Source organism: Salvelinus fontinalis, chromosome 7, assembly GCF_029448725.1.
Source record: "Salvelinus fontinalis isolate EN_2023a chromosome 7, ASM2944872v1, whole genome shotgun sequence".
Classification (NCBI taxonomy): Eukaryota; Metazoa; Chordata; class Actinopteri; order Salmoniformes; family Salmonidae; genus Salvelinus; species Salvelinus fontinalis.
The window spans coordinates 55,081,404-55,106,403 of NC_074671.1; the positions used below are offsets into that span (position 1 = coordinate 55,081,404).

Here is a 25,000-nt window from a genome sequence, read left to right on the forward strand (position 1 = left end):
CCCTTACTCCGCCACTTCTGACAGCCAGCTTGCGCTCTCACACACAAACTTGATTCCCCCTTGAGAAAAAGGGTTGGTTCAGAGCATAAAGGATGAAATTGCCCTTAGACGTCGATCTAGGTTCAGTTTAGCGTTTTTCCCACCAATGGTTAAGGGTAGAATTGGGGAGGATGAGCGGATCCTAGATCAGTGGTTACGGGAGTTCAATAAGATGTCCCTTCTTCCAAATCGAAAACGAATCGGTATTGTACGATTGCACAAACATTTAGGTTGTGGCGCTTTACGTAGAACTATCGAACATCAGATATTCATGTAAGTATTTTATCTTTGCCGTCGTGTGTGAGCTGCTTTCAATGTATCCGCTATACACATCTGGACACCGAATTGATACAATATCAAACAGTAGGGTGCAGTAACACATATACACTCAGGGAGGCGCCCTTACCCAATGTTATTTACAAAGTGACAGGACTCTTCATTCCGACTGATATACAAGCTACTTACTAGGCCTAGTTGGTAGACAGAAAATCTCTGCCGTATTTTCACCTAAAGTCGATCACACAAACACACACATAGACAGACAGACAGACAGACAGACAGACAGACAGACAGACAGACAGACAGACAGACAGACAGACAGACAGACACAGACAGACAGACAGACACAAATACACGCAGCTCTGCAGGCCCAGTTTTCCACTACAGGGGCAGTCTATAGTCATTCCCCACTCTTGTGGGCTTTTTATATCCACCAGAGAGCTAAAAATAGCAGGGAGAGGGGAGAGAGGGAGAGAGGGAGGGAGAAAGAGAGCGGGAGAGAGCGAGGGAGGGAGAAAGAGAGGGGGAGAGAGCGAGGGAGGGAGAAAGAGAGAGGGAGAGAGCGAGGGAGGGAGAAAGAGAGAGGGAGAGAGAGAGCGAGGGAGGGAGAAAGAGAGAGGGAGAGAGCATTTACCGCATTGGCCTCATTTCTACTGAAGTATGAAATTATGCTGATGGTACATTAAGCTTTCATTTCCTCTCTGATGTCTCTCTCTCTCCTTTCTCTTTCCCCTCCATCTTTCTTCCGTCTCTCTCGTCCCTCTCTTTCTCCCCTCCCTCCCTCTGTCTCTCCCTCCCTCTTGCTCACCCCTTTCCCCTCCCTCTCTCTCTCATGTGGGCAGCAGCAGCAGCATCACATGTAGCTGAAGCACTAACACAAACTACAGAACATTGCAGTACGCTAAGAATCTAGATCAGTACTGAACTGGAATTCTCACAGTACCATTTGGATTCTAGATCAGGCCTGAATTGGAATTCTCATAGTACCAGTTGGATTCTAGATTAGTACTGAATTGGAATTCTCACAGTACCAGTTGGACTCTAGATCAGTTTAGCAGTATATGAGCATGTAACAGAGGTCATTTGGTGAACCATGCTCACGTGATCAGTAACCAAACCACCTAGGCTTTAGCTCACCGGGTGAATACGGTCTTGTGGCGCGCAGATGACCCGGCATTAAACCCAGTTGGTCAAAAGACTAAGGACTGTATTTCTGTTAAATCAGCTGGGTTTAAAATCCTCACCATCACCCTGAACTGTTACTAGTCAGTAGCCCCCAGTAGGTGCTGAAAGGATGTTATCTAAGAGCATTATCATGGTTATGTGTTGAAACCACAATGGCCATAGTCTCTCTATACAATATATGACTCATGAGTGGTGACTAAAGGGACATATACACACTCTCTATCTCCCCGTTCTCTCTTTCCACCTCTCTCTCTGACTCATAGAGCCTGTGAGAAACTTCTCTCCACGAGATGGCCGTTAACTTCATTATACCCTGGGTCGGGTGTGTGTGCGTTGTTTGTTTTATAGTCTCTATGTTAAAACAGGGTCAACTGTGTTTGTGTTTTATAGTCTCTATGTTAAAACAGGGTCAACTGTGTTTGTGTTTTATAGTCTCTATGTTAAAACAGGGTCAACTGTGTTTGTGTTTTTCATGGAGTATGTTAAAACAGGGTCAACTGTGTTTGTGTTTTTCATGGAGTATGTTAAAAGTGTTAATGTGTGTTGTATGTAAACAGCATTATGTCAGTGATGTTAGAGGCTAATTAGTTACATCTACATAAAGATAGCATCAAGAGGGGGTGTGTGTGTTATCAGGGTGTGTCACCCTCATTAAGATCCAACAGGGGGCTGCTAACCTCAGGTCTCCTCACATTACAGCCTGACACACACACACACACACACACACACACACACACACACACACACACAGACACACTCTCTGCCTAGAAGATCTACGGTTGTCTTAACGCATCACCTGGGTCACACCACATTCTGACGCGGCAACCGTAGCCGTCACTGAGTCGCCATAGCAACCACATTGGGTGAAGAATCCTCAAGCAGATAGAGACTGTGCTTTGCTTTGCAGGCATGCTGTCAGGGAGTGGAGAACAGTATGACACAGTATGAGGCTGCAAGCTGTTGTGATGGTGCCTTCAAGACAACTGGGATCTCTGACCAGAAACAAGCTCTGATTGGGAAAAATCGTGATGTCAGTGATCTTCAAGTCAGAGAACTCGGGGCTCTAGGATGATGCCCGAGTTTCTGACTTGCAATTCCGAGTTGGATGTCCTTTCCAAATTATTTTTCGCCATTCAGAGCTTTTTTGGGGGTATTTTTTTTTTGGGGGGGGGGGGGGGGGGGGTTTGTAGATTTACTAGTTCCGAGTTGTGTTGAGCGCACCATCAGTCCACGTAACCGACCTGGTATCAAACCCGGTTATCTATACCAGGGTTTCCTATACACCCCCGGGTGCACATTTTGGTTTTTGTCCTAGCACTACACAGCTGATTCAAATAACCAGCTCATAATCAAGCTTTGATTATTTGAGTCAGCTGTGTAGTATTTGTATTTATTATGGATCCCCATTAGCTGCTTCCAACAAAGCAGCTACTCTTCCTGGGGTCCAGCAGAATTAAGGCAGTTGATACAATTTTAAAACATTACAATACATTCACAACACACTGTGCCCTCAGGCCCCTACTCCACCACATATCTACAGTACTAAAGCCATTTGTGTGTATCGTGCGTAGTGCAAAAACCAAAACGCGCACCCATGGGGGGTCCCAGGACCGAGTTTGGGAAACCTTGATCTATACAATGCAAGACCATGTCAGCCCACTAAGCAAAGTCCTAGGTGTTCAATATAGGAGCCAACAGTTGTCATCGGGAGTCTTCAGGTCATCTTTCTGTCATTTCACACACATTGTGAAAGGAAATATCACACAAAAGGCAGATTCTTAACTGTTATTTTTATTAAGAAAATCCTTTTGCAGATTCGATATGATCATTTCTTCATATACATAATATCTTATAGTTAGGATGCATTGCCACAGTACATTATAGTAGGAAGACTATTGCTAGAATAATAACTCTTAAAAATAAAATGTCTATACATGATCATTATGTAAAAAAAAGTCCAAACAAAAACATGTTTACAAAAACAATGAGATTAAAAACAGTTACACTTTTCAAACCAAAGCCATTATTAATGCAGAAGAATTATAATAATAAAATACAGTTTAATTTCACAGTTTGTGTCCTTATTGGTTCTCATGCTGGCTGGGAGCAACACTTATTGGGGCCATGCAGGGAGGGAAAGACAGAGCTGGAGGTTAGTAGAACTACACTACCCAGAAGTCATTGCACCCCTCAGAGGCCCGGTCCAGAAACAACTTCGAGGCACTTCCACGTTTTGTGTTTGGCAGAGCAGACAAGCGTAAACAATATGGCGGAAGTTCCCCAAAGCCTAATAGTTAACCGTGTCCCCTATCCAGTCCCTTCAGATATTTGAACTTCTTGGGGTTGTTTCTGGGCTGATAGTATGATCTGGGGTGATGCAAAAATTCCAAACTGCATCCCTGGTAGAATTAAGTTTATAGAACATGTTTCTGATTAACTACACTCAATGAACTACTCTTCCCATAGTCCTTTGTGCCGCTTCTCTTCTGCAACATGACCAGTACCCAGTTTCCAGCGACATGACTTTCTGATAACATACATCAGTAAAAGGCTGTAGGGGCTTTTTAAGGTAGAAACTACGTAGAACAGACACAACTCTCTGGCTTGTATAATCTATTCTAGAATCATATCAGCTCTGTTGTGTGTTTCTAGCTTGGTTTTGATTCAGCCATACAGCAGCCTCTTTGTCCATTCCTTAGTCATTATAGGAATGCTCTCTGAACCAATTCGTAACTTGACATACAACAAAATCAGACTCACGTAAATCATGTTATTGATATATTTGTGAGGAAAGTAGTTGTGTGTGTGGATCTCAAGACAGGATCCAGCACTCTAAACTACACACGTGAAAAAAAGAAACCCTCTCATTGGTTCATCTCTGGAGGACTCCGCCCATTTGGGCTCTGGCCAGTCCCCCATGTGTTCATCCAATGAGGTGAGAGATCTTCCTCAGGGCCCATCCCTTCTCTGATTCTAATAACATACTGTGGAATCACAGTTGGCAGCTCTGCCTTTTCACTCCTAAAAGAACCACACTACCCACAATCCTTTGAAGAGGGCCATGATGTCACCAGTCCCTAACGTTCCTAAATCCTCTACATCCACCTCCAGCTATATAACTAATTGCTATTTACAGCTATCTACAGATGTGGAGTGAAGGGGAGTGGTAAAACTAATAGGAAGTGCACAACAGACGGGTTACAGGGTGACAATGAAAAACAGACAATGTCCAAATCTCACGGCACCCTATTCCCTATGTAGTGCACTACTTTGACCAGAATCACATCGGATCAGGGGATAAGGTGCCGCATGAGACGCAGATAATGAGGTTTCTGTGGCACAGAGGACTACTCGCTGTCTGCTTGGTCTTCCTGTGTATTTATGTGTGTGTGCACACAGTGGTGTATCTGTACTTAACTTTAGTAAGACTTAAGTCGTTTTTTGGGGTATCTGTACTTTACTTTAGTATTGATATTTTTGACACATTTTACTTCACTACATTCCTAAAGAAAATAAAGTACTTTTTACTCCATACATTTTCCCTGACACCCAAAAGTACTTGTTGAGTGCTTAGCAGGCCAGGAAAATGGTAAAATTCACACGCACTTATCAAGAGAACACATGGTCATCCCTACTGCCTCTGATCTGGCAGACTCACAAAACACAAATGCATCGTTTGTAAATGACGTCTGAGTGTTGGAGTGTACCCCTGGCTATCTGTACATTTTAAAAACAAGAAAACAGGGCCATCTGCTTAGCTTAATATAAGGAATTTGAAATTACTTGTACTTTTACTACTTAAGTATATTTGACCAATTCAATTTACTTTTGATACTTAAGTATATTTAGAACAAAATACTTTGACTTTTACTCAAGTAGTATTTTACTGGGTGGCTTTTACTTGAGTAACTTTCTATTGAGGTATCTATACTTTTACTCAAGTATGACAATTGGGTACTTTTTCCACCACTGTGTGTGCATGAGGCTGAGCAGTCTGACTCATGCAGAACGTGTGGGTCATCTCCACAGGGAACCTCTGACCGACACTTCATAAAACCGCATTAACACACACACACACACACACACACACACACACTGAATATTGGCCTTTGGCAGATGCAATGAGACAGGTTGTGGGAGGATTGGGTGGAGGCGTCTGTGCTGATTCAAACTAACACTGTTGAGTGCACACACACACACCACACTCGACATACTAGTTTGATACTATTTGATGTAGAATGTTTCACATAATTCACTAAAATGAGGGTTTTGTCAATCTGATCTGAATAATAGACGACTGTATACTATATTATAGTTCTAGTGTAATACTGCACTTTAACACTGTCTTCTAATCAGATCCAGGACCTTTTCCTGAGCATGTGATCTGAACAGGAACAACCCTGAGCCTTAGCTATAGCCTACGACTGGGGATCAGCGTTTTCCTGGTCAGGTCATGAGGTCAGCAAAACATTTGAGCCATAAGTATAACACAGCACATAGCAACACAACGTACCTTCTCAATACCCAATACACTGTGTCCACCAGGGATGGGGACCATTCCCTTTCTAATTCAGTCTATTCAATTTGCCCATTGTTTTTCCAATGACAGAGTTTTCCTTTCATGAACAGAATTTCAATTAATATTCTGAATTGAAAATTAAATCCCTGGTTGAAACTCTAATTAATTCCGTGCTTCTTTATTAGAGAGATATGAAGTGGTGTTTTTCTACTTATTTGGGTCCAGTTTAGATTCGGGTTCCCTCACATAGTTTGTGTCCTAAATGGTACCCTATATAGTGCATTACTTTAGATCAGAGCATATGGGCTCTGGTCAAAAAGTAGTGCACTATATAGGGAATCGGGTGCCATTTGCAATGCAGCTTAACCTTTTTGTCTGTTTTGTTACAATACTGTGCTATATAACCAACCCACAGCCTTTTGGTGCTCTTTACACACGTTTAAACACCGTACACTGTACAAGTCACCTGGAATAATAACTACTGGATAGCTCCTCCCCCCACCTCTGTTCAAAATATATTGGCCCTTATTTATTCGGCAAGATAGATAACGGAATATGGTAAAACAAAAACACAACGTCAATCAAATGATTGTGCTTTTAGCTCTCCTGTATAGTAAGAAGTAGGATGACTTTGTCCATAAATGCTGATCTAAGATCAGTTTTGTATTCCCCCCCTAATGGTTAAAGTTATGATTTGGGGAGTAAGCGGATCCTAGATCTGCGGTTAGGGGCAACTTCCATCTGGAGTATATATTCTGTACTTTGACAAACAACCTTATTGCTTTACATAAACCAATAGAGGTGTTTGGGACAATGATATAATTACATTTACATAATAATATCACTCCCTTTTCATCTACATACTATGTAGGAATACACTTGGTGAATGACCAATGGTCTCCAAAAAGCATGTGCGTGTGCATTTATATTTGTGTGTGTGTGTGTGTGTGACAAAGTCCAATGTGATGGTATTTGCATGGCATTAAACTAATCGAGTGTCTTTCCTCCGTCGAGTAGAGTCGTCACTCCATCCTCTCTGTGCTTCTCTGTGTATGAAGAGGATTCGGCTGCTTGGCATGGGAAACACAAGGCCAACAGAAAGGCTCCTCACATGAAACAACAAGGGCCAAAGCCAACCGACGCAAACATTCCCAACGACATCATCCACAGTATTCCCAGTCCAAATCCCACAACAAACTTTTCTAATACCTCTTCACATGTTCCAAGTCCACTCCAAACATTTCAAGTCCATCGTCCATCCAACCAAAGTCCAACTACCAAGTATCCCACGCAGACTTCTTAACATTTCAGTCCAACTACCAAGTGACCCAGGCAGACTTCTTAACATTTCAGTCCAACTACCAAGTGACCCAGGCAGACTTCTTAACATTTCAGTCCAACTACCAAGTGACCCAGGCAGACTTCTTAACATTTCAGTCCAACTACCAAGTGACCCAGGCAGACTTCTTAACATTTCAGTCCAACTACCTAGTGTCCCAGGCAGACTTCTTACTTCTAAACATTTCAGTCCAACTACCAAGTGGCCCAGGCAGACTTCTTAACATTTCAGTCCAACTACCATGTGGCCCAGGCAGACTTCTTAACATTTCAGTCCAACTACCAAGTGACCCAGGCAGACTTCTTAACATTTCAGTCCAACTACCAAGTGGCCCAGGCAGACTTCTTAACATTTCAGTCCAACTACCAAGTGGCCCAGGCAGACTTCTTAACATTTCAGTCCAACTACCAAGTGGCCCAGGCAGACTTCTTAACATTTCAGTCCAACTACCAAGTGACCCAGGCAGACTTCTTAACATTTCAGTCCAACTACCAAGTGACCCAGGCAGACTTCTTAACATTTCAGTCCAACTACCAAGTGACCCAGGCAGACTTCTTAACATTTCAGTCCAACTACCAAGTGACCCAGGCAGACTTCTTAACATTTCAGTCCAACTACCAAGTGGCCCAGGCAGACTTCTTAACATTTCAGTCCAACTACCAAGTGACCCAGGCAGACTTCTTAACATTTCAGTCCAACTACCAAGTGGCCCAGGCAGACTTCTTAACATTTCAGTCCAACTACCACATCTTTTTTTCCCAGGTTCCCTTTCCTCGGATTCCAGGTCAGACGTGAACCACTGTTCTTCCCTTGTTTGACACTGAGCTAAAGTCTTAGAGGGATTGTTGATGTCACAAGTTCAACATTTCTCCAGTTCAAATAATGATTTCAATCCATTTTGAATGATGAGTTAAGAGGATTCTCCATTTTGCATGATGACAGAGACGGTTAGGGGGTATACTGTCTGTATCTTTCAGAGGTGCTAGGGAGGGAGGCCATGTATACATAGGATATGTACATTATGTTGGAGTGTCCCTAGTGTAACATCTAGTGACCTCGACAAGAGGTTGGGACCTCACGGCGTAATGGCTGAGGTGTTGGACTGATGCTGACAGATGCAGGGCTGTGGGTTTGAGTCGTGTTCAGACTACCCCCCAAATCTTTTCACTACAGTGGGACTGTATGGAGGCTTAGGACCCTGGTCAGGCAGACAGGAGACGAGAGAGGAGGATACTGAGAGGGTGAGGTATAGAACCCACCAGTGGTCCTCTCTTCTCTCTCTCTCTTCTCTTCTCTTCCTCTCCCTCTCCCTCTCTTCTGTGCGTCTTCTATCATCTCACTTTCTGTCTTCATTGTGACCTTCCTTCCCTCCCTCCCTCCTTCCTTCTCTCTACATGACACTACATTTTCCCTTCAGTCTCTCAGCTCTGGACTGTTTCCCGGACCGTTTGCCGTCGATGTTGAGACTCATGTTCCTCTTCTTGTCCAGGTTGAGCAGCTCCTGGAACAGCTCGGTCACGTTGTGGTTGGTCTTAGCTGACGTCTCCATGAACGCACACTTCCACGTGGTCGCCTTGAAGACCACACAGTAGGATTATTAATAGGATTCATTTTATTATGGTTATTAACAGGAGAAAGTAGAACGGGAATTCACTTTACAGCAATCGGCCCAACAATACCAGACCTGGGTAAAATATACATATCAACTACTTTGAGTTGGGATTTACTTAACTTGGGGTTTGCACTTTTGGCACTATTCCAAACTGAATCGATATTTTAAAGTATTTGACATTATGTAGGTCTACTGAACCCAGGTCAGATTTATTCTTTTTTTTTTTTACATTTCAGATGTCAATGTTACAGACCTGTGCCTCTCCATCTTTAGTCTCCACCTCTCTCTGGGTCTCATCACTCTTGTTGCCCACCAACATGATGGGGATGGCCTCTATGTTCCCCTTTATGGCTATCACCTGGAGGACAGAAGGAGAGATTACAACACACAGTCACACACACAGTCACACACACACACAGTCACACACACCTGTTGGTAGATAGGCTTGAGTTCCTCCAGTGACTGTTTGCTGGTTACAGAGTAGACCAGTATGAAGGCATGTCCTTTAGATATGGACAGCCTCTGCATGGCAGGGAACTGGTGACTGCCTGTTGTATCAGTTATCTGGAGCGTACACACACTCTTATCACAGCTGATCACCTGTAGACACACACAAACATACACATAATTAGTATCATTAGGATATTACATGATCATTCACTGAAAAACATTGCTTATACTCAATGCTCTTTTGATCACTAAGTTGAATCATTTGACTTGGCGCATCAGATCAGTGGATAAATTAGTCCTCTGGACACACCATATATGGTCATTATGTCTATGCATCAGATAAAGCAGTTGGCCTACTGCCCATCCCTGATTACCTGTCAATGCATCGTTTTGTCTGAAACGGCACCCTATTCTCTGAAGTGCACTATGTTCAGGCCATGGTCAAAGTAGTGGACTAAACAGGGATTAGGGTGCCATTCCAGGCGCTGCCTCTGTCTTCCTTCTTCTCCACCACCTTCTCTCCCTGTCTGTCCTCCACAGTGGGAATATAGGTGTCCCTGTCTCACCTGTCGATAGGTGTCCTCCACAGTGGGAATATAGGTGTCCCTGTCTCACCTGTCGATAGGTGTCCTCCACAGTGGGAATATAGGTGTCCCTGAAGGTGCCTTTAACGAAGCGTAGGACCAGGGAGCTCTTCCCCACTCCCCCCGCTCCAAACACCACCACCCTGTAGTCATTACTCTGCTCAGGCATGCTGCCCCCTACTGCCTGGACACAGTATTAAACACACACACAGAGAAGAGAGAACATGTGAATTGCAGTACTGACCCCAGGTGGAGACAGCCACATGTACTGACCCCAGGTGGAGACAGCCACATGTACTGACCCCAGGTGGAGACAGCCACATGTACGAACTCAGGGGGTATCCCTGATGAAACAAAAGCTTTGAACTACTGTTAACTTACCACAACTCATCTTTCTGTATCTGAACATATTCCTCAAATACTATTCTGCATTCTTGGCAGTGTGTGTGTGTGTGTCTGTGTGTATTATTGAAGAGCTCTGGGGCTAAACACTGGTTATAAGGACCTCTAACACCAAATGACAACACTGGAATTACAATCCCATTTCAAACTAGAACACCACTACTATGTGCAGACATACTAGTATTCATGGACCAATGTGGGAATTTCAGTCTAAAGGTCCACACACACACACTCTTCTGTCCTTGACACTAGGGCACAGAGATTGATGACACTCTTACCAAATGGGACTGTCTCACTCTGACCATCTTTCTTTCCTGCCCTTCTCTGATGAATAGAGATGGAAGGATAGAGTGCTTTAATGAATGGTGTAAATACATCTGGACCAACCTGGACCAGCCCAGCCAACTCTACATTAGGAGATCACTTTGGCACAGACAAAGACTCCTCTACTCAGCATTTGTCCTTCTCTCTCTCTCTCTCTCCTCCCCTCCTCATCTCATCTCCTCCCGTGTGTGTGTGTGTGTGTGTGTGTGTGTGTGTGTGTGTGTGTGTGTGTGTGTGTGTGTGTGTGTGTCTGACAGTCTCAGTGGGTAGCTGCCTGAGAGCCTGACGGTCTGTCGCACACACACCTGTCAGCTTTTTGTGTATGTGCAAATGTGTGTGTCGCCCCTATGAATGAATGCAGTTCCACACACACTCTTGGCTGACTTCTGCTGGCAGATCTTATCACAGCTAGCAGAGGTGTGTGTGTCTGCAGCCAGGGGAAATACATACTGATACTCTGTGTACAGGCGTCTTCGATTCTATACCACACACACACACACACACACACACACACACACACACACACACACACACACACACACACACACACACACACACACACACACACACACACACACACACACACACACACACACACACACACACACACACACACGTATAGAATGGAACCAAACTCTGACTGTGTTTCTCCTGTTCACATCTACTCACACACTGCTTCAATGCTTCATCTGTTCTCTCTGTGGGTGTGCATGCATGCGCGCGTCCGTGCATGGGTGTGATGGAGAGTGATGCAAACAGAGGAAATAAGCATTCAAATATCGGTGTGCCGCATATCTATTTCACATTAGAAAGCTTTGTTTGTAGAACATTTAAAACCACTTCTTAACCTGTCTTCATCCCAGTTCAACAATCCCTTCATTCCACCACTCCAACAGATTTCGCCGACATTAAGATGAGCTTAGTGAGCGTTTGTATGTATATAAGTGTGTTTATGCATGTGTGTGTGTGTTACAGATTGCACCACAGGGGTCTAGGCTTAGCAGCTAATCATTGAGCTTAACCTCTCTGTTCTTCTGGTCTGTCTGCATTGATCCAATTCCCAGGTCTTAACTTAGCAGCACGCCTCCTTCACATACAAACAAACACAGTGTAGGATAGTAAACTACGCTGATCCTGACATCCACAATCCATGCTCCTGCTGGTCAGTATCTGGGGGACATGCAGGAGAGAAGCAGACAGACAGACAGCGAGCAGAAGAGGTACAGACAGACAGACAGCGAGCAGGAGAGGAGTGGACAGACAGACAGCGAGCAGGAGAGGAGTGGACAGACAGACAGCGAGCAGGAGGGGAGTGGACAGACAGACAGCGAGCAGGAGAGGAGTGGACAGACAGACAGCGAGCAGGAGAGGAGTGGACAGACAGACAGCGAGCAGGAGGGGAGTGGACAGACAGACAGCGAGCAGGAGAGGAGTGGACAGACAGACAGCGAGCAGGAGGGGAGTGGACAGACAGACAGCGAGCAGGAGAGGAGTGGACAGACAGACAGCGAGCAGGAGAGGAACAGAGACAACACTTCAACCAGTGTGAGCAGAGGTGCAGCCAAAAATCACATAAACATCAAAGGAAATGTGCCACTCATAAAAACGTGTTTATTATACTTTCAGGACACTCACGAGCCATTCTTAGAAAGGACATCAGTAATTCAGACCCTTGCTGGTCACCATATCCCCATGCTAGAAAGGACAGTAGTAAGGACACTTACTAACCCTGATGCGTCCACTCATCATAGCTCAGTCCACAAACTGTTATGATGCAACCATAACGTGTGCATGGAAGACGACACACACATTTCCTCCAACACCCACCTACACACATGCAGCCATGGTCCAATCTCTCTTTGCTACCATCTGCTACACTACAACGCGTAATCACTGGAATTACTGTCATCCCTTCCCCTCTCCTCCTCCTACTATGAACCCACACAAACACAAGGACCGGGGAACAAAAAAACGCACACACACACAGCAAGAATAGTCATGGAAGAAAGCCTGCCATAAACAGCACATATAACGTTAATCGGACAAGCATACAATGCCCAGATGTACCGCCTGAATATATGGAGGGATTAAAAACGGTTTAGCATAGGCCTCCTGTTAGTCAGAGACAATGCGTCACGTTGCCATCATGTTGGTGGAATGTAGCCTAGAGTGTGTATGTAATAATGTATGTCCATGGCGGGCTTCTAGCAGGGTATGCTATAGGCAAAGTAAGAGTTAAAAACGACCTCGTTTGTTGTCAGCCTGTTGTCACAGGCTAACCTACTCTGCCCCTTTCATTCATAAAATACCACAGGAAAAAGAAACGCCATCTCGCTTTGGTGGCAGTGGCATAATTTCAAAGGCGCCTCACATCCTCCAAATCCTCAAAACGAAACATGTTAGATCCCTGCATAGAATATCATCCTCTCTCCCTCTCGCGCATTCCTGACGATAATTCACACGGTTTATGGCGCAGTAACAGCAACATACATGTACAGATGAATTTTAACATATGGTAGAAATAACATGAACGGTTTGTAATTTTAAAAAACTCCTGCCCCATATTTACCAAGGCAAGAATCGCGTGCGTAACCGTCCAAGAGAGGCAACGCCACACAATATCAACATTCTCTAACCGACATAGCCTAACGGATTTTTCAAAATATTGATCTGGTTGTGGTTAAGTGCTACATACCTGAATTTGATGTGTAGTCCCGTTTTAGTGGCTGTCTTCGGACAACACGTTTGTAAGGTAAAACGCTGAGTTTTAAAGCATTGTATACTATTCATGTTGAGCTCTCATTACTCCGTGAATTCACAGCCCGTGCTCTCTATCTCTCTTGTTGTTGAAGCTATATGTATCGCTTTCTCTACTTGATATTCCCATGCACTACAGTTCTAGTGCCACGATGTCTTCCCTCCCTCTATCGGTATGTCTTCATCTATACCAGTCTCCATCGATCCCCTTATGGTTTGCGGATCATCGCGTCATCACACAACACTCATACACACACACAGAAACGCACAAATAGGCCTAACGTTTTAGCGACTGAAAACGCAGGACCGGGCACGGTTTCGTGATTTACCGAATTTTTATTTCAGCATATCAAGTGAAGCCATACTTTATTCAGACTGTCGAATTAAAAGCAAAATATGCTTTGGCAGTAAACTGTAGAAAATGACCCTTCTAGCTGCATCCAACTGTCCCTCCATAGCCGCAGGAAGTAGGGGTGCTGAAGATGCTCCCCACTTATTTATAGCCTATAGCTTATATTTTGCAGTTAAACAAAAAGGGTTGCTTAGCCTACTGCATGATCAGTCCCAACCAAAAGGCCTATTGCTTTTTTATTTGCTAAAGGCACTGTTTCAGATTAAAGTCAGCTGTCAGATGTGGGTACCGTTAGTAAAGGCTTTCATGGGCCAGCTAGAGGTGGATGTTTAAACCACAGCCCATTCAACTGTGTTACCTGATTCTCCTGTGGCGCCAACTGCTTGGGTAGAGTCGTCATCCACAGCCATTCGCAAAGTTCAGTAAACTAAAATGTAGATCCTAGGGCACCATCTTGGCTTAAAACATTCTGAGTGGACATTGGCATGGAGTGTGTGGTGTTTGCAGCACCCCAGGACCAGGTCACTAGGACTGGAACCCTGTACATTTGTCTGTATCCTTGCTTCCCTAACTTTCTGCCTCTCACCATCCCCCGCTTAGGCAGCCACCAGCCTGTGAGCCCAACATCTACCTGGCCCAGGATCCAACCACCAGTCCACACACTGACCCGCCCACCAGACCCCTCTGATCCATCCGCTCCAATGTCCTACCCTGCGATCACTCCTCCAATCCTCCTAGCTGTCACTCCTGCCCTACTGAACTCCCTAATGTTTTACTGCTGTCTTAACCCCTTGTATTTCCCTGTAGCCCACTGTCTTGCCCCTTCATGGTTGTGTCAATGTACACTTTGTATGTCTGCAGTTTATGTTTTTGATTTATTTGCAGTTTGTTTTATTTGTATATTATAATTTGTTTGTAAAGCGTATTAAGACATGTTTAAATGCACTTTAAATACTGATTTGATCTGCATCTCTCCAGGACCAGGGCTGGAACTAAAGCCTGTACTGCCTGTAAAGAGTGTTTGTCTCCCTCTGTCAGTGAGTTAGAGTACTGCAAGGCCTACACCACAGTCCCCCAGGGAAACTCAAGACCACACACGTATGCGTGGACAGCAAAGGCTGTCTCCAGAGTAAAGGAACAGCTGGTGAGAAAAGCCTCAGGGAGGAAGGGAGAGAGACAGTAGGGGATGAACTAGACATGCAATGCTCTGCGATCACCCCCACAGTCTGGCCTCTATGGTTTGATTAAAGGAAGTGCATTTATAGACTTTTGCCAGGTTCACACATTACCACACACACACAGTCCCTTGAAAAGTGAACATGTGTGGCCATTATCAGTCTGTCAGTCAGTTTAGTCAGACATTACACTCCCAGCATGGACACAAGAGCCATCCCATTCAGACTCCTCTGAGCGTGAACATTCACTAAAACACATCCCGGATGATTTCACTTCCTGTATACCAGTAAATGTATTGAGCACAGGTCAACAGGGCATATCAACGTCTTAGTGCAGGACTATTCCACTCCAGCCTTCATATATGCAGTACTGCTGGTTTTCCTTTCTCTTTGGTAGTTAAATTAATTGAATTGCCAGATTCCTCTGACAGGGAGTATTCCATAAAGTAGGATCAATGAGTTGTCTGACTTCCTAAATAGTCATAAATTCATATTTCCGGAATTTCTAAAGAATTGAGAAAGGCATGGTGTAACAGACTCCAGTTGTGGAAAAGTGTGAACAACGGAGAACAGACGGCACATTACTCAAGTTCCAGTTTGATTTATTAAAGATAATGAGAACAGAGACCATACTAAACAAATACTTCCCAGTTCAGTTGACATACATAAATAATTTTGTTCGGACAGGGTGATGGAGTAAAAATCTTTGGCACAGATCTGCAGACATTGCGGAGACATGCTACTGTATGCACTAATTACAAGAGACTGAAATAACATGGCTACCTTTTAGGAAATGACCCAGCTCAGAATGGCTCTATCCCAAACATACCCCGAGACACCTCCATTAGCCCCTATACCCTGGTACCGTGTTTCCCAATCCATTATTATGGGGCCATTTTTGTTCTAGCCCAGCACTAACCCACCTGATTTAACAAGCTAATTTATCACAGAGTCTGACTTATTGAATCTGGTGTGTTAGTGCTGGGGTAGGTCAAAGGGGGAATAGGCTAAGGGTGGATTTGTGAGTCCACTGATTCACAGACATCTACAGCACATGGGTTTCTTGACAGTAGGCTACAGATTACATTAAGAAATTCGCATTGTTTAGAGGTCAGCTGGATTGTGTGGTGGCTACCCTAAGCTTCTGGTTGCATTCCAACCGGTCTTTAAAAACAGTCCCGCTGTGCCAAAGATGCTACAACGCCTGGATTACGGGAAACTCATCATATAACATTGATACATGCGACTGATAAAAGACCGACTAGAAAGCAGAAAATACCTTCGAGTGAAAAAACAAACAAGTCCCCTTTCTGTGTGCTGCAGGGTGGTCACCGGCCACTGATCACGTGACAGGGTCCATTATCATCCTTCATGGGACATCACACACTCTGCTGTGTGATTATGTGTGTTTATTGGAGTCGAGGCGTCTTCGAGGCTTGTGGTCATACATCGGTCTGTCACTGGTTCTTGTCATGCTTGAGGGCCTGGTTGACAGCTGGAGAAAAACATGACAATAAAAACACGAGTTATTAGTTTGAGTGACACAGATCTGGTGACCGTGTGTGTATAGCTCGATTTACATTGCGGAGATGCGGGATAACTGAGTATCGTACTTTACATGTGAATTAGAGTTCCGAGCAGTCAGACTGCTTCAGATGCCTGTTCTGAAGCAGTCAGATTCTCCCGGATCATTTTTTAGCCCGACGTGCGATCATTTTACATTTGAACACACCATGGGTGACAATTACTCTACCGGTATAATTTGCGTCGGCCGTGTTGGGGAAAAACTGAGGTGTCGGGAGCTGGGCCTGTTGTTTCCGCATCTCCACAATAGAAATCTAACTTGTGGGTCTGTGTCTCACCTTCTTTAGTGACAGTATCAGCAATGTTCTTGGCCTTATCACTCAGATTGTCGACGACACTGTCCAGGGTGGCCTGGTGTCTGAGGAACACTGGACGGACCACACGGGAGTAGAGAATAGCAGAACCGTTCCATGTCACTGGAGCCATACACCACACCAGGAACAAACACTATGGGAGAGAGGGATTGAGAGAGACAGAGAGCGGGAGATTCTATGATGTTTTGGTATCCTGTATATTGAATGTCTGTGTCACACACACACACACACACCTTGCCAGCATAGTAGAAGGGGAACCAGGAGAGGAAGATGTCAGAGAAAGCCTCAGCGATACTGAAGAATCCGTAGACCACCCAGTAGGTCAACCACTGAGTGTCATCGTCTTTCTTCTTACTCTCTATGGCCTTGATTCTGATTGGACAACAGGACAAGTGATGAATAGAAATAAATAATTAACATACATCATGTTTAACCCTTCACCTGGAGCATTTGATGTGAGCATGATGACACCACTTTTCAGATATGTTTTGAGGTGCTACTTACGAGAGGTACGCTGGGTAGACAAAGCCAATCAGGTTACAGAGGAGAGAGGCTCCGTAGCCAAACAACAGATACAGACTGATCAGAGAGACCACACCTATAGACAGAGAGATTCATACCAGATACTGTCAATCTGGAAACATTTCAAAGCATCTTTATATCATCTCTCTGTGTGTGTGTGTGTGTGTGTGTGTGTGTGTGTGTGTGTGTGTGTGTGTGTGTGTGTGTGTGTGTGTGTGTGTGTGTGTGTGTGTGTGTGTGTGTGTGTGTGTGTGTGTTAGAGCAGGATGTTGGATGAATAAACAGGACAAGGCTTCGTGTGAAACTCAGTTCAAAACACTGACATTCACAAATTCAATGTTGATGTACATAAGACATCTAGTGTAACCATGTGGAATATGAACCATGGATCAGGAGTGAGATTCCACAAATACTGGTCCGCTCTAACCTAAACCAACAAACTAGCAACTACATTAACCTACAGCCGTGAACTTCACCCTCTGTCAAATGTGTGAAGGGTTAATTTACCCTTCACACATTTCAGTCAACATATGTACAATGGATTCCCATGTAAAAAAAAAAAGTCTCAATCTGAGTTTTAGAGCTGGACAGAGATGGAGAGAAGCAGCTGCTGCCTGCCATTGTAAACCTAGCTAGCAGGTAATCAGCTTTTGTTTGGTTTAGCTCCTGTTTGCATAGGGAAATCATTTAGACCTGTGGCACCAGGCTTTCCTCTGCAGGTTATAGTCCAATACACCAATCAATACACCTCATGATCTTCAAGACGGACGACTAGTTTCAGTTATGGCAGAAGGCTATATATGGTCACAAAACTATGATTTGGAAAAGCAACACTGGGCACATCAAAATTATTCTCAAATGTGTTTTGGTAAAATTCCTGATTTGGAGTGCATCGAGTGTTGGACATCCACAAACATGCAGGCACTCCCCACATATGGCCCGGGACGCTACAGACTTAATCAAAAATCCATTCCCCCATAACAGGCAAAACAAAACAGAGACTGTTTGAATACCTTGCTACAAGAGTCCTTCATTGCCATGCTACAGAGTAAAGACAAGTCGCAGAGTAAAGAGGGTTACATAGGCAGACCTGTCAACCTTGAGAATTTCCCTGAGCCCTAGTTTGGACATGACAATAGTCCTAGGCACCATTAATATAGTGACTAACCAGTGCCTTCCCCTTCCTCCACCCAACAGCTTAGAATGGCCAGTGGACACCATGTCTGAATGCTCGGTGATGTGATCAGAGTCCCTCCACAGGCAATGGTAGAGCAGACAGAGTCCCTCTCTGACTGATGGAAGACTAATAGGCTGGGGTTCCTTCTCCAGAAGAAGAGCTAAGCTACACAGTATAGCCTACAGGCAACTTCTCCTCCTGGTACTGAACACACATTGCCCGCAGAGAATTTCACACCAGACGTTAAAGTACTTCACCAGACCAAGGCGCGCACACACACACCTCTAAGGTATATTGTCTTATATACTCTCTTTATTGCATATTAGGTACAGTTAGTTCAGTAGTCAGAAATTTAATCTCAGTCCAATGTAAAATTATGTTGTTGCTCTCAGGACATGTCCATAAACATCAGCACTGGCTATTGTGCGTGTCAATAATACCTCAAAGAGGACAATATTACGACAGCAACAGAACTAGCCTGGTCCCAGATCTGTTCGTGCTCTTGTCAACTCCACTGTTGTCAATGTCAACAATGAGTGAATGAGTAGGCATTATGGCACAACTCAACTGAAGGAGCACAACTCAACTGAAGACAGCAGGTCACCTTAAAAATGTGCCATCTCAACATAGCAGTTGGTATTTCTGTAGGAGGTATAAATACACCCCTTGGCTAGGGACCAGCTGCTAGCTAGACATTGGAAGCAGCTAAAAACGACATCTAACAGTGGATTAACTGCAATCTAGGCCATCTCCGACCTTTGCCATTTCAAATGAGTGTCGTAAAATCATATTGTAGGCAGCCTAGGCCTACAACTAATGGCGATCAGCTAATGGGGATCCATAAATAAATACAAACAGTCACGTTAAAACAATATTTGGTCTGGTGACACCGTTTGTTTTCTATGGTTTGTTTGTGTTAGGCCTAACTGGGCTAGACTGCGTTACTGTTTATCAGCTGCAACAGTTGCTGGTAGGCTAGTTAGTTAATGTGACATGTCAGCAAAATAACTGTCATATGTTCCCGACCTTGCCAAACCAGCCAACGTTGCATAACGAGAAAGTAACCACAAGTGGCTAGACTAGAGGGTGAAGTTACAATGTTTCAACATTGACATAGAGCAGCATTACAACCAAGCAACTGGCAAAGTCCTACATTGCAAGTGTATTTAATATGAACTATTACCTGAAGCGATATATTTCTTCTGTATCCCAGTTTTCTCCTCCATCGTAGCTAGGAGATCTGTCACAAAGTTATTTTCATTCAAGAAAGCCTCATAGCGGTTATGAAGTTGGGCAAACATTGTTGTAGTGGTGCCGTGTTGAACTTGTTGATTTTTGGATGTGTAGCCTACACAAACACAAATCCAATCAAAATGTTACGGTCAATAAACAAGCGAAAAACGTTAAAGTATTTCATATGTTTAAAGTTTAACACACCGAATTATCCGTGCGCGCCTACAAGCTGTTGGGCATATGGTTCCAGGCAAAGCAAACGAGCGAGAGGGAGGACTTTAATTAAGGTACAACCAATCAGAAAACGATTTTGTTGCTACCTAGTTGAAGCAACAGGTGATGAAAGTCAATTTTTATTGCCTGAAGTAAAGTTCAGTTAACCATTATGCTACAGTACTAATATCTGGTGAGTGGTGGCGTTTATATATTTCTGTCATTGTTAGTGCCATGTGTTTTGGTCTACCATGCTACGTGACCGAGATTTTAACATTTATTTTAAGCCTGTTCCATAAATTAGAATTAGTCCAAAAATGAAAGCAATTGTTTGAGGATGGTGCTGGACCATATCGCATAAAAATAAATCTCGATGAAACATCTTTAAAGAAAGGTTAAAATCCAGGTCATGTGACATGATTGTCCAAAACACAGGGCCCTAGTCCTTGCACATCTATCTAGTTATTTATGCCAAGAAGCAGTAAAAGAGCTTGCAGGCCCTGTCTGTAATTCTACCAACAGCTGACCCTGAACCTGCCACTACTTGACAAAAAGCTATTCTCTGTCTGAACTGAACTTCAGCATGACGCCATTTTAGCACAAGAGGGCGCCATCAACCTGCAAATATGAGAATCAAATAAAATCAAACTTTATTTGTCTAACTACCAACTACAACATGGTAGACTTAACCGTGAAATGCTTACTTACAAGCCCTTAAGCCTTAACAGTGCAGTTCAATAAAAGTTAAGAAAATATTTACCAAGTATACTAAAATTAAAAGTAATAATAAAAAAGTAACGCAATAAGAGTAACAATAATGAGGTGATATACAGGGGGCACCGGTACAGAGTCAGTGTGCAGGGGTACAGGTTAGTTGAGGTCATTTGTACATGTAGGTGGGGGTGAAGTGACTATGCATAGATAATAAACAGCGAGTAGCAGCAGTGTACAAAAGGGAGGGGGGAGGGGGGGTCAATGTAAATGGTCATCACTATACAGTAGTTAGTAAGGCTCCAGTTAGGCTAGGCATCACTACTCATTTGTGCAGTCTGTTGGATCCTGGCTATTAACATTTGAGGAATGGTATACCAGCGGGAGGTTCTTTCTAAAATGAAATACAATTTGGGCTCAGCTTGACACAACACTTTGGATGTAATATAATGTCTGACACATCTTTTTATTTGGTGGTGAACCTACCCTTTAATACATTATTTAGTTAACCTCCTATAGTTGACCCCTAGAATGGAATGACTCACAGCTAACAGCAAAATAACAGATATACAAGTTATCTCTCTGTCACCTCTCAATCTGTCTGTCTCCTCTCTTTCACACTCAGCAGGTGTGTGTTTGCCCATAGAGTGGTGTTTTGCATAGCTGTTGAGCCTCACTGCATGCTGACACTAAGATTGCAGTGTTATCATCGTTGTGTCCAGTCAGTCTTCTTCGAGCCACAGATGATGAAGATGCTGATCATGCTGGGGTTCCTCCTGACTCCTGACAGCATCTCATTGTGGTCTACTGGTTTTAATGGGCTTCTATATGTTTGCACATGGAAGACGATTCCAATGCCTTTATTTGGATGATTGTGACTACTCAAAGCGAATTATTCACTGTTTCCAGTTCAGAGTCATTTGCACAATGTGTCCTGAATGAAGATGATGAATCAAAGTCTTCTTTTCTGGGAGAGAGTGTGTCCATCAAAGCTGTTGCAAGTTCAACTGGTATTGATGAGGACATGAGCTGGTACCTGCAGAAACCTGGACAGGCTCATAAACTCCTCATCTATAAAGTAAAAACCCTTCAGTCTGGAACACCATCTAGATTCAGTGGCAGTAGACCAGGTACTGAGTACACTCTTACAATCACTGATGTCCAAGCTGAAGATGCAGGAGATTACTATGGTATGGGTCATTTTGGCAGCCCAGAGCGTTTCACACAGTCATTTAGAGTCGTACAAAACCTCCCTCAGTCAGACTGTACAGAAACAACGGCAACCATGACTTTGATCACCATCTTCATCTGGACACTGAACTCTTACAATGGAAAAATGACATATTGTTGAGTACATTTGAAATGGCTCTCAATTAATAAATGTCCCTGCATACAATATTATGAAATATAAATGATCTCTTATTTATACTCGTTGATGAATTTATATTTTTCCTCTTCAGGACCCTGAGGTCAAGTGACTGTGACTCAGCCTCCTGTAGTGACATTTTCTACAGGAGACCCCGTCACTCTGACCTGTACAACCATCCCTAAAGTGTAAAAATGGAGTAATGGAAATGAGGGTGCGTACTGGTATCAACAGAGACCTGGAGATGCTCCCAAACTCCTTATAAGATATGCAAAGAAACTGCTAGATGGCATTCCTGCTAGATTCAGTGGCAGTGGGTCTGAGAGTGACTTCACTCTGACCATCAGTGGAGTCCAGGCTGAAGATGCAGCAGTTTACTACTGTCAGAGTTATCACAGTGGAGGTGTGTTCACACAGTGATTTAGAGATGTACAAAAACCTCCTCTACAACATTACACACATCACTTGTCATTGAACACAGAACCAAGGGCCTTGTTATACGACATCAATGAGTATAACCACTTTACTAACTCACAGAAACAATGGTTACAAACTAGTTTCATAACTCTTCCAACCTCCCATGGGCTGTGAAACAGAAACTTAGATTTCCAAGGCCCCTCTTCCAGAATAGAGCAGTACACTCCCCAGAGGGTCCCCCCATCCTGACACGACACCAGTGCTAGACCAGAGGAGGTTGGCCAGTGGACATCAGCCATACTGGAAGAGGCTAAAAGTTCAACATCATAGGTCAGATGTCACTCACAGGTAATTTCATAGGTCAGTTCACTAATATTGTGTCTTGTGGACAGGAAGAGGTTGGGCATCGGACGTCAGTCAGACTGGTAAAGGTCAAAGATCAAAAGGTCAGAGGTCAGTTCCCCAGGGAAGAGAGTAAATCCAACCTCAACATGCTACCAGACTGCCTGCCACTTTATTGTAATCAGCTTTAAGTTATATTGCCAAAGAGAATATTTGACAAAGTTTTAAGGTCAAAGTTTACATCTCTAGTGCCCACTAGAATGGCATGAGGAAGGATTAGATAGATAGTGATGTACAGCTGAAGATTCCTCATGATTTCATCAGGAATCAGCACTGAGCCAGTTTCATCATGAATATATCAGGAATCAGCACTGAGCCAGATGGAAGTCCTTCTTCTCAGTCTAGAATACCTCCAAGGTCACTGACAGGTCAGCCAGTGGCAAAGGTCAACAGTTTCAGAGTCACATGCTCAGAAACACACACAATCTCCTAATGCCTCCACCAGTACCTGTCCTGTCCTGGACATCAGTCAGTGGATAGCATTCACCTCCAGGTGATATGTCTGACCTAGCAAGGTCATATATGAAAGGTTGCACCTTGCCTCTATGCCAGTAAGTTTAGGGCATTACAGCACATTACCATTCCTTATATTACTGGAGTCTGAAGCGATGTATTTTCTCTGTATCCCAGTTTTCTCTTCCATCGTAGCTAGGAGATCTGTCACAACATTATTTTCATTAAATAAAGCCTCATAGCTCATAGCGATACTGTTCTGTCATTGTACACCTATCTAGATATGAATGTCAAAAAGCGATAAAACAGCTTGCAGACTCAGTCTGTAATTCCACCAGCAGTTGAACCTGACACTGTTTGACTAATAACTCTTTATTTTCTGTCAGAACCATAGACTTAGATAGAACACATCATTATTGTATCTGCCCCATTATGGTGTCTGTGAGAGCACAGGCAGTGCCATTGAAGTCGTCCATCTTCTTCTACTACTTCTACTGGTAAACAAACTGAAACTGTGCATTCCGCCACCTGACTGTGTTGTTTGAACAGGTATGATGCTGATTTACTGCAACCTGCAGTAATGGAATGTTTCCTCATGAGCATAATTCATTGGCTGATTTCTCCTAATGACCTGGATGGAATGATGTGATCATTCCTTAACCCATAGGAAGTCCCACCCAGTTGACTACTTCAAAATGGTGGAATCCCTCAACGGCAATGTCCATGCAAACATGGTTATATCCATCTGAGGCCTCGATCATTCTTTATGGCTTGAACTGAACTTCAGCATGATGCCATTTTGTTCATTATAGAATTGTCAAAGACTCCAGTCACTCGGCCTCCGGAGTGGAACAGTGGTCTAAGGCACTGCCTCGTAGTGCTAGCTATGCCACTAGAGATTCTGGGTTCGACTCCAGGCTCTGCCGCAGCTGACCGGGAGACCCATGGGGCGGCGCACAATTGGCCCAGCGTCGTCCGGATTAGGGGAGGGTTTGGCTGGCAGGGATAACCTTGTCCCATCGCGGCTTGGTTGGGTTGTGTTTCGGAGGACTCACAGCTCTCGACCTTCGCCTCTCCCGAGTCTGTACGGGAGTGGCAGCAATGAGACAAGACTGTAACTACCAATTGGATACCACAAAAAGAAATAAAAGACTTCAGTCACTCAAGTCATGACTGTTTTCTCTGCTACCGCATGGCAATCGGTACCGGAGCGGTTCAAGTCTAGGACCAAAAGGCTCCTTAACAGCTTCTATGCACAAGCCATAAGACTGCTGAACAATTCATCAAATGGCCACCCGGACTGTTTGCATTGACCCACAGCACCCTTTGTTTTTGCACTGCTGCTATTCGCTGTTTATTATCTATGCATAGTCACTTTACCCCAACCTACAAATACAAATTACCTCAGCTAACCTGTACTCCCGTGCATTGACTTGGTACCGGTACCCCCTCTATATAGCCTCATTATTGTTATTTTATTGTCTTACTTGTCATTTTTGTAATTTTTTTACTTTAGTTTATTCAGTAAATCTTTTGTAAACTCGATTTTCTTAAAATTGCGTTGTTGGTTTAGGGCTTGTAAGTAAGCATT

General features: G+C 43.9%; 3 protein-coding genes across 3 annotated transcripts in view; all 3 read right to left on the bottom strand.

The window, feature by feature from the left end:
- Window positions 1-399, bottom strand: part of LOC129859750 (guanine nucleotide-binding protein G(I)/G(S)/G(O) subunit gamma-7-like) — a 7,333-nt gene extending 6,934 nt beyond the window's left edge. The window contains exon 1 of the transcript XR_008760203.1: window positions 1-399. This exon is cut by the window's left edge and continues 139 nt beyond it. The gene's annotated coding sequence lies outside the window, so the exon portion shown is untranslated.
- A 2,879-nt stretch (window positions 400-3,278) lies between these two features.
- On the bottom strand, window positions 3,279-13,913 carry LOC129859751 (GTP-binding protein Di-Ras1-like). The gene is made up of 5 exons (XM_055929866.1): window positions 13,429-13,913; window positions 10,039-10,191; window positions 9,403-9,573; window positions 9,227-9,331; window positions 3,279-8,934 (listed from the first exon to the last, which is right to left on the bottom strand). The coding sequence occupies exons 2-5, from the start codon at window positions 10,174-10,176 to the stop codon at window positions 8,752-8,754; spliced, it is 597 nt and encodes a 198-aa protein (XP_055785841.1). The 5' UTR covers window positions 10,177-10,191; window positions 13,429-13,913; the 3' UTR covers window positions 3,279-8,751.
- Window positions 13,914-15,602: 1,689 nt separating this feature from the next.
- On the bottom strand, window positions 15,603-20,142 carry LOC129859752 (receptor expression-enhancing protein 6-like). Its single transcript, XM_055929867.1, has 6 exons — window positions 20,052-20,142; window positions 19,798-19,962; window positions 17,420-17,513; window positions 17,149-17,287; window positions 16,880-17,048; window positions 15,603-16,512 (listed from the first exon to the last, which is right to left on the bottom strand). Exons 2-6 carry the CDS (start codon window positions 19,913-19,915, stop codon window positions 16,475-16,477), a joined length of 558 nt encoding a protein of 185 aa, XP_055785842.1. The 5' UTR covers window positions 19,916-19,962; window positions 20,052-20,142; the 3' UTR covers window positions 15,603-16,474.
- Window positions 20,143-25,000: the final 4,858 nt, after the last annotated feature.

What these genes read in the sequence shown, in the direction of transcription:
- LOC129859751 (XM_055929866.1), bottom strand. Translation starts at nt 10,176, where the DNA reads ATGCCTGAGCAGAGTAATGACTACAGGGTGGTGGTGTTTGGAGCGGGG. An exon ending in TCAAGCCTATCTACCAACAG is followed by an intron (nt 9,332 to 9,402) that starts GTGTGTGTGACT and finishes TCTGTCCTCCAG; the next exon opens with GTGATAGCCATAAAGGGGAA. An exon ending in CTAAAGATGGAGAGGCACAG is followed by an intron (nt 8,935 to 9,226) that starts GTCTGTAACATT and finishes GTGGTCTTCAAG; the next exon opens with GCGACCACGTGGAAGTGTGC.
- LOC129859752 (XM_055929867.1), bottom strand. Translation starts at nt 19,915, where the DNA reads ATGTTTGCCCAACTTCATAACCGCTATGAGGCTTTCTTGAATGAAAAT. An exon ending in CCTTCTACTATGCTGGCAAG is followed by an intron (nt 17,049 to 17,148) that starts GTGTGTGTGTGT and finishes TCTCTCCCATAG; the next exon opens with TGTTTGTTCCTGGTGTGGTG. An exon ending in TGATACTGTCACTAAAGAAG is followed by an intron (nt 16,513 to 16,879) that starts GTGAGACACAGA and finishes GTTTTTCTCCAG; the next exon opens with CTGTCAACCAGGCCCTCAAG.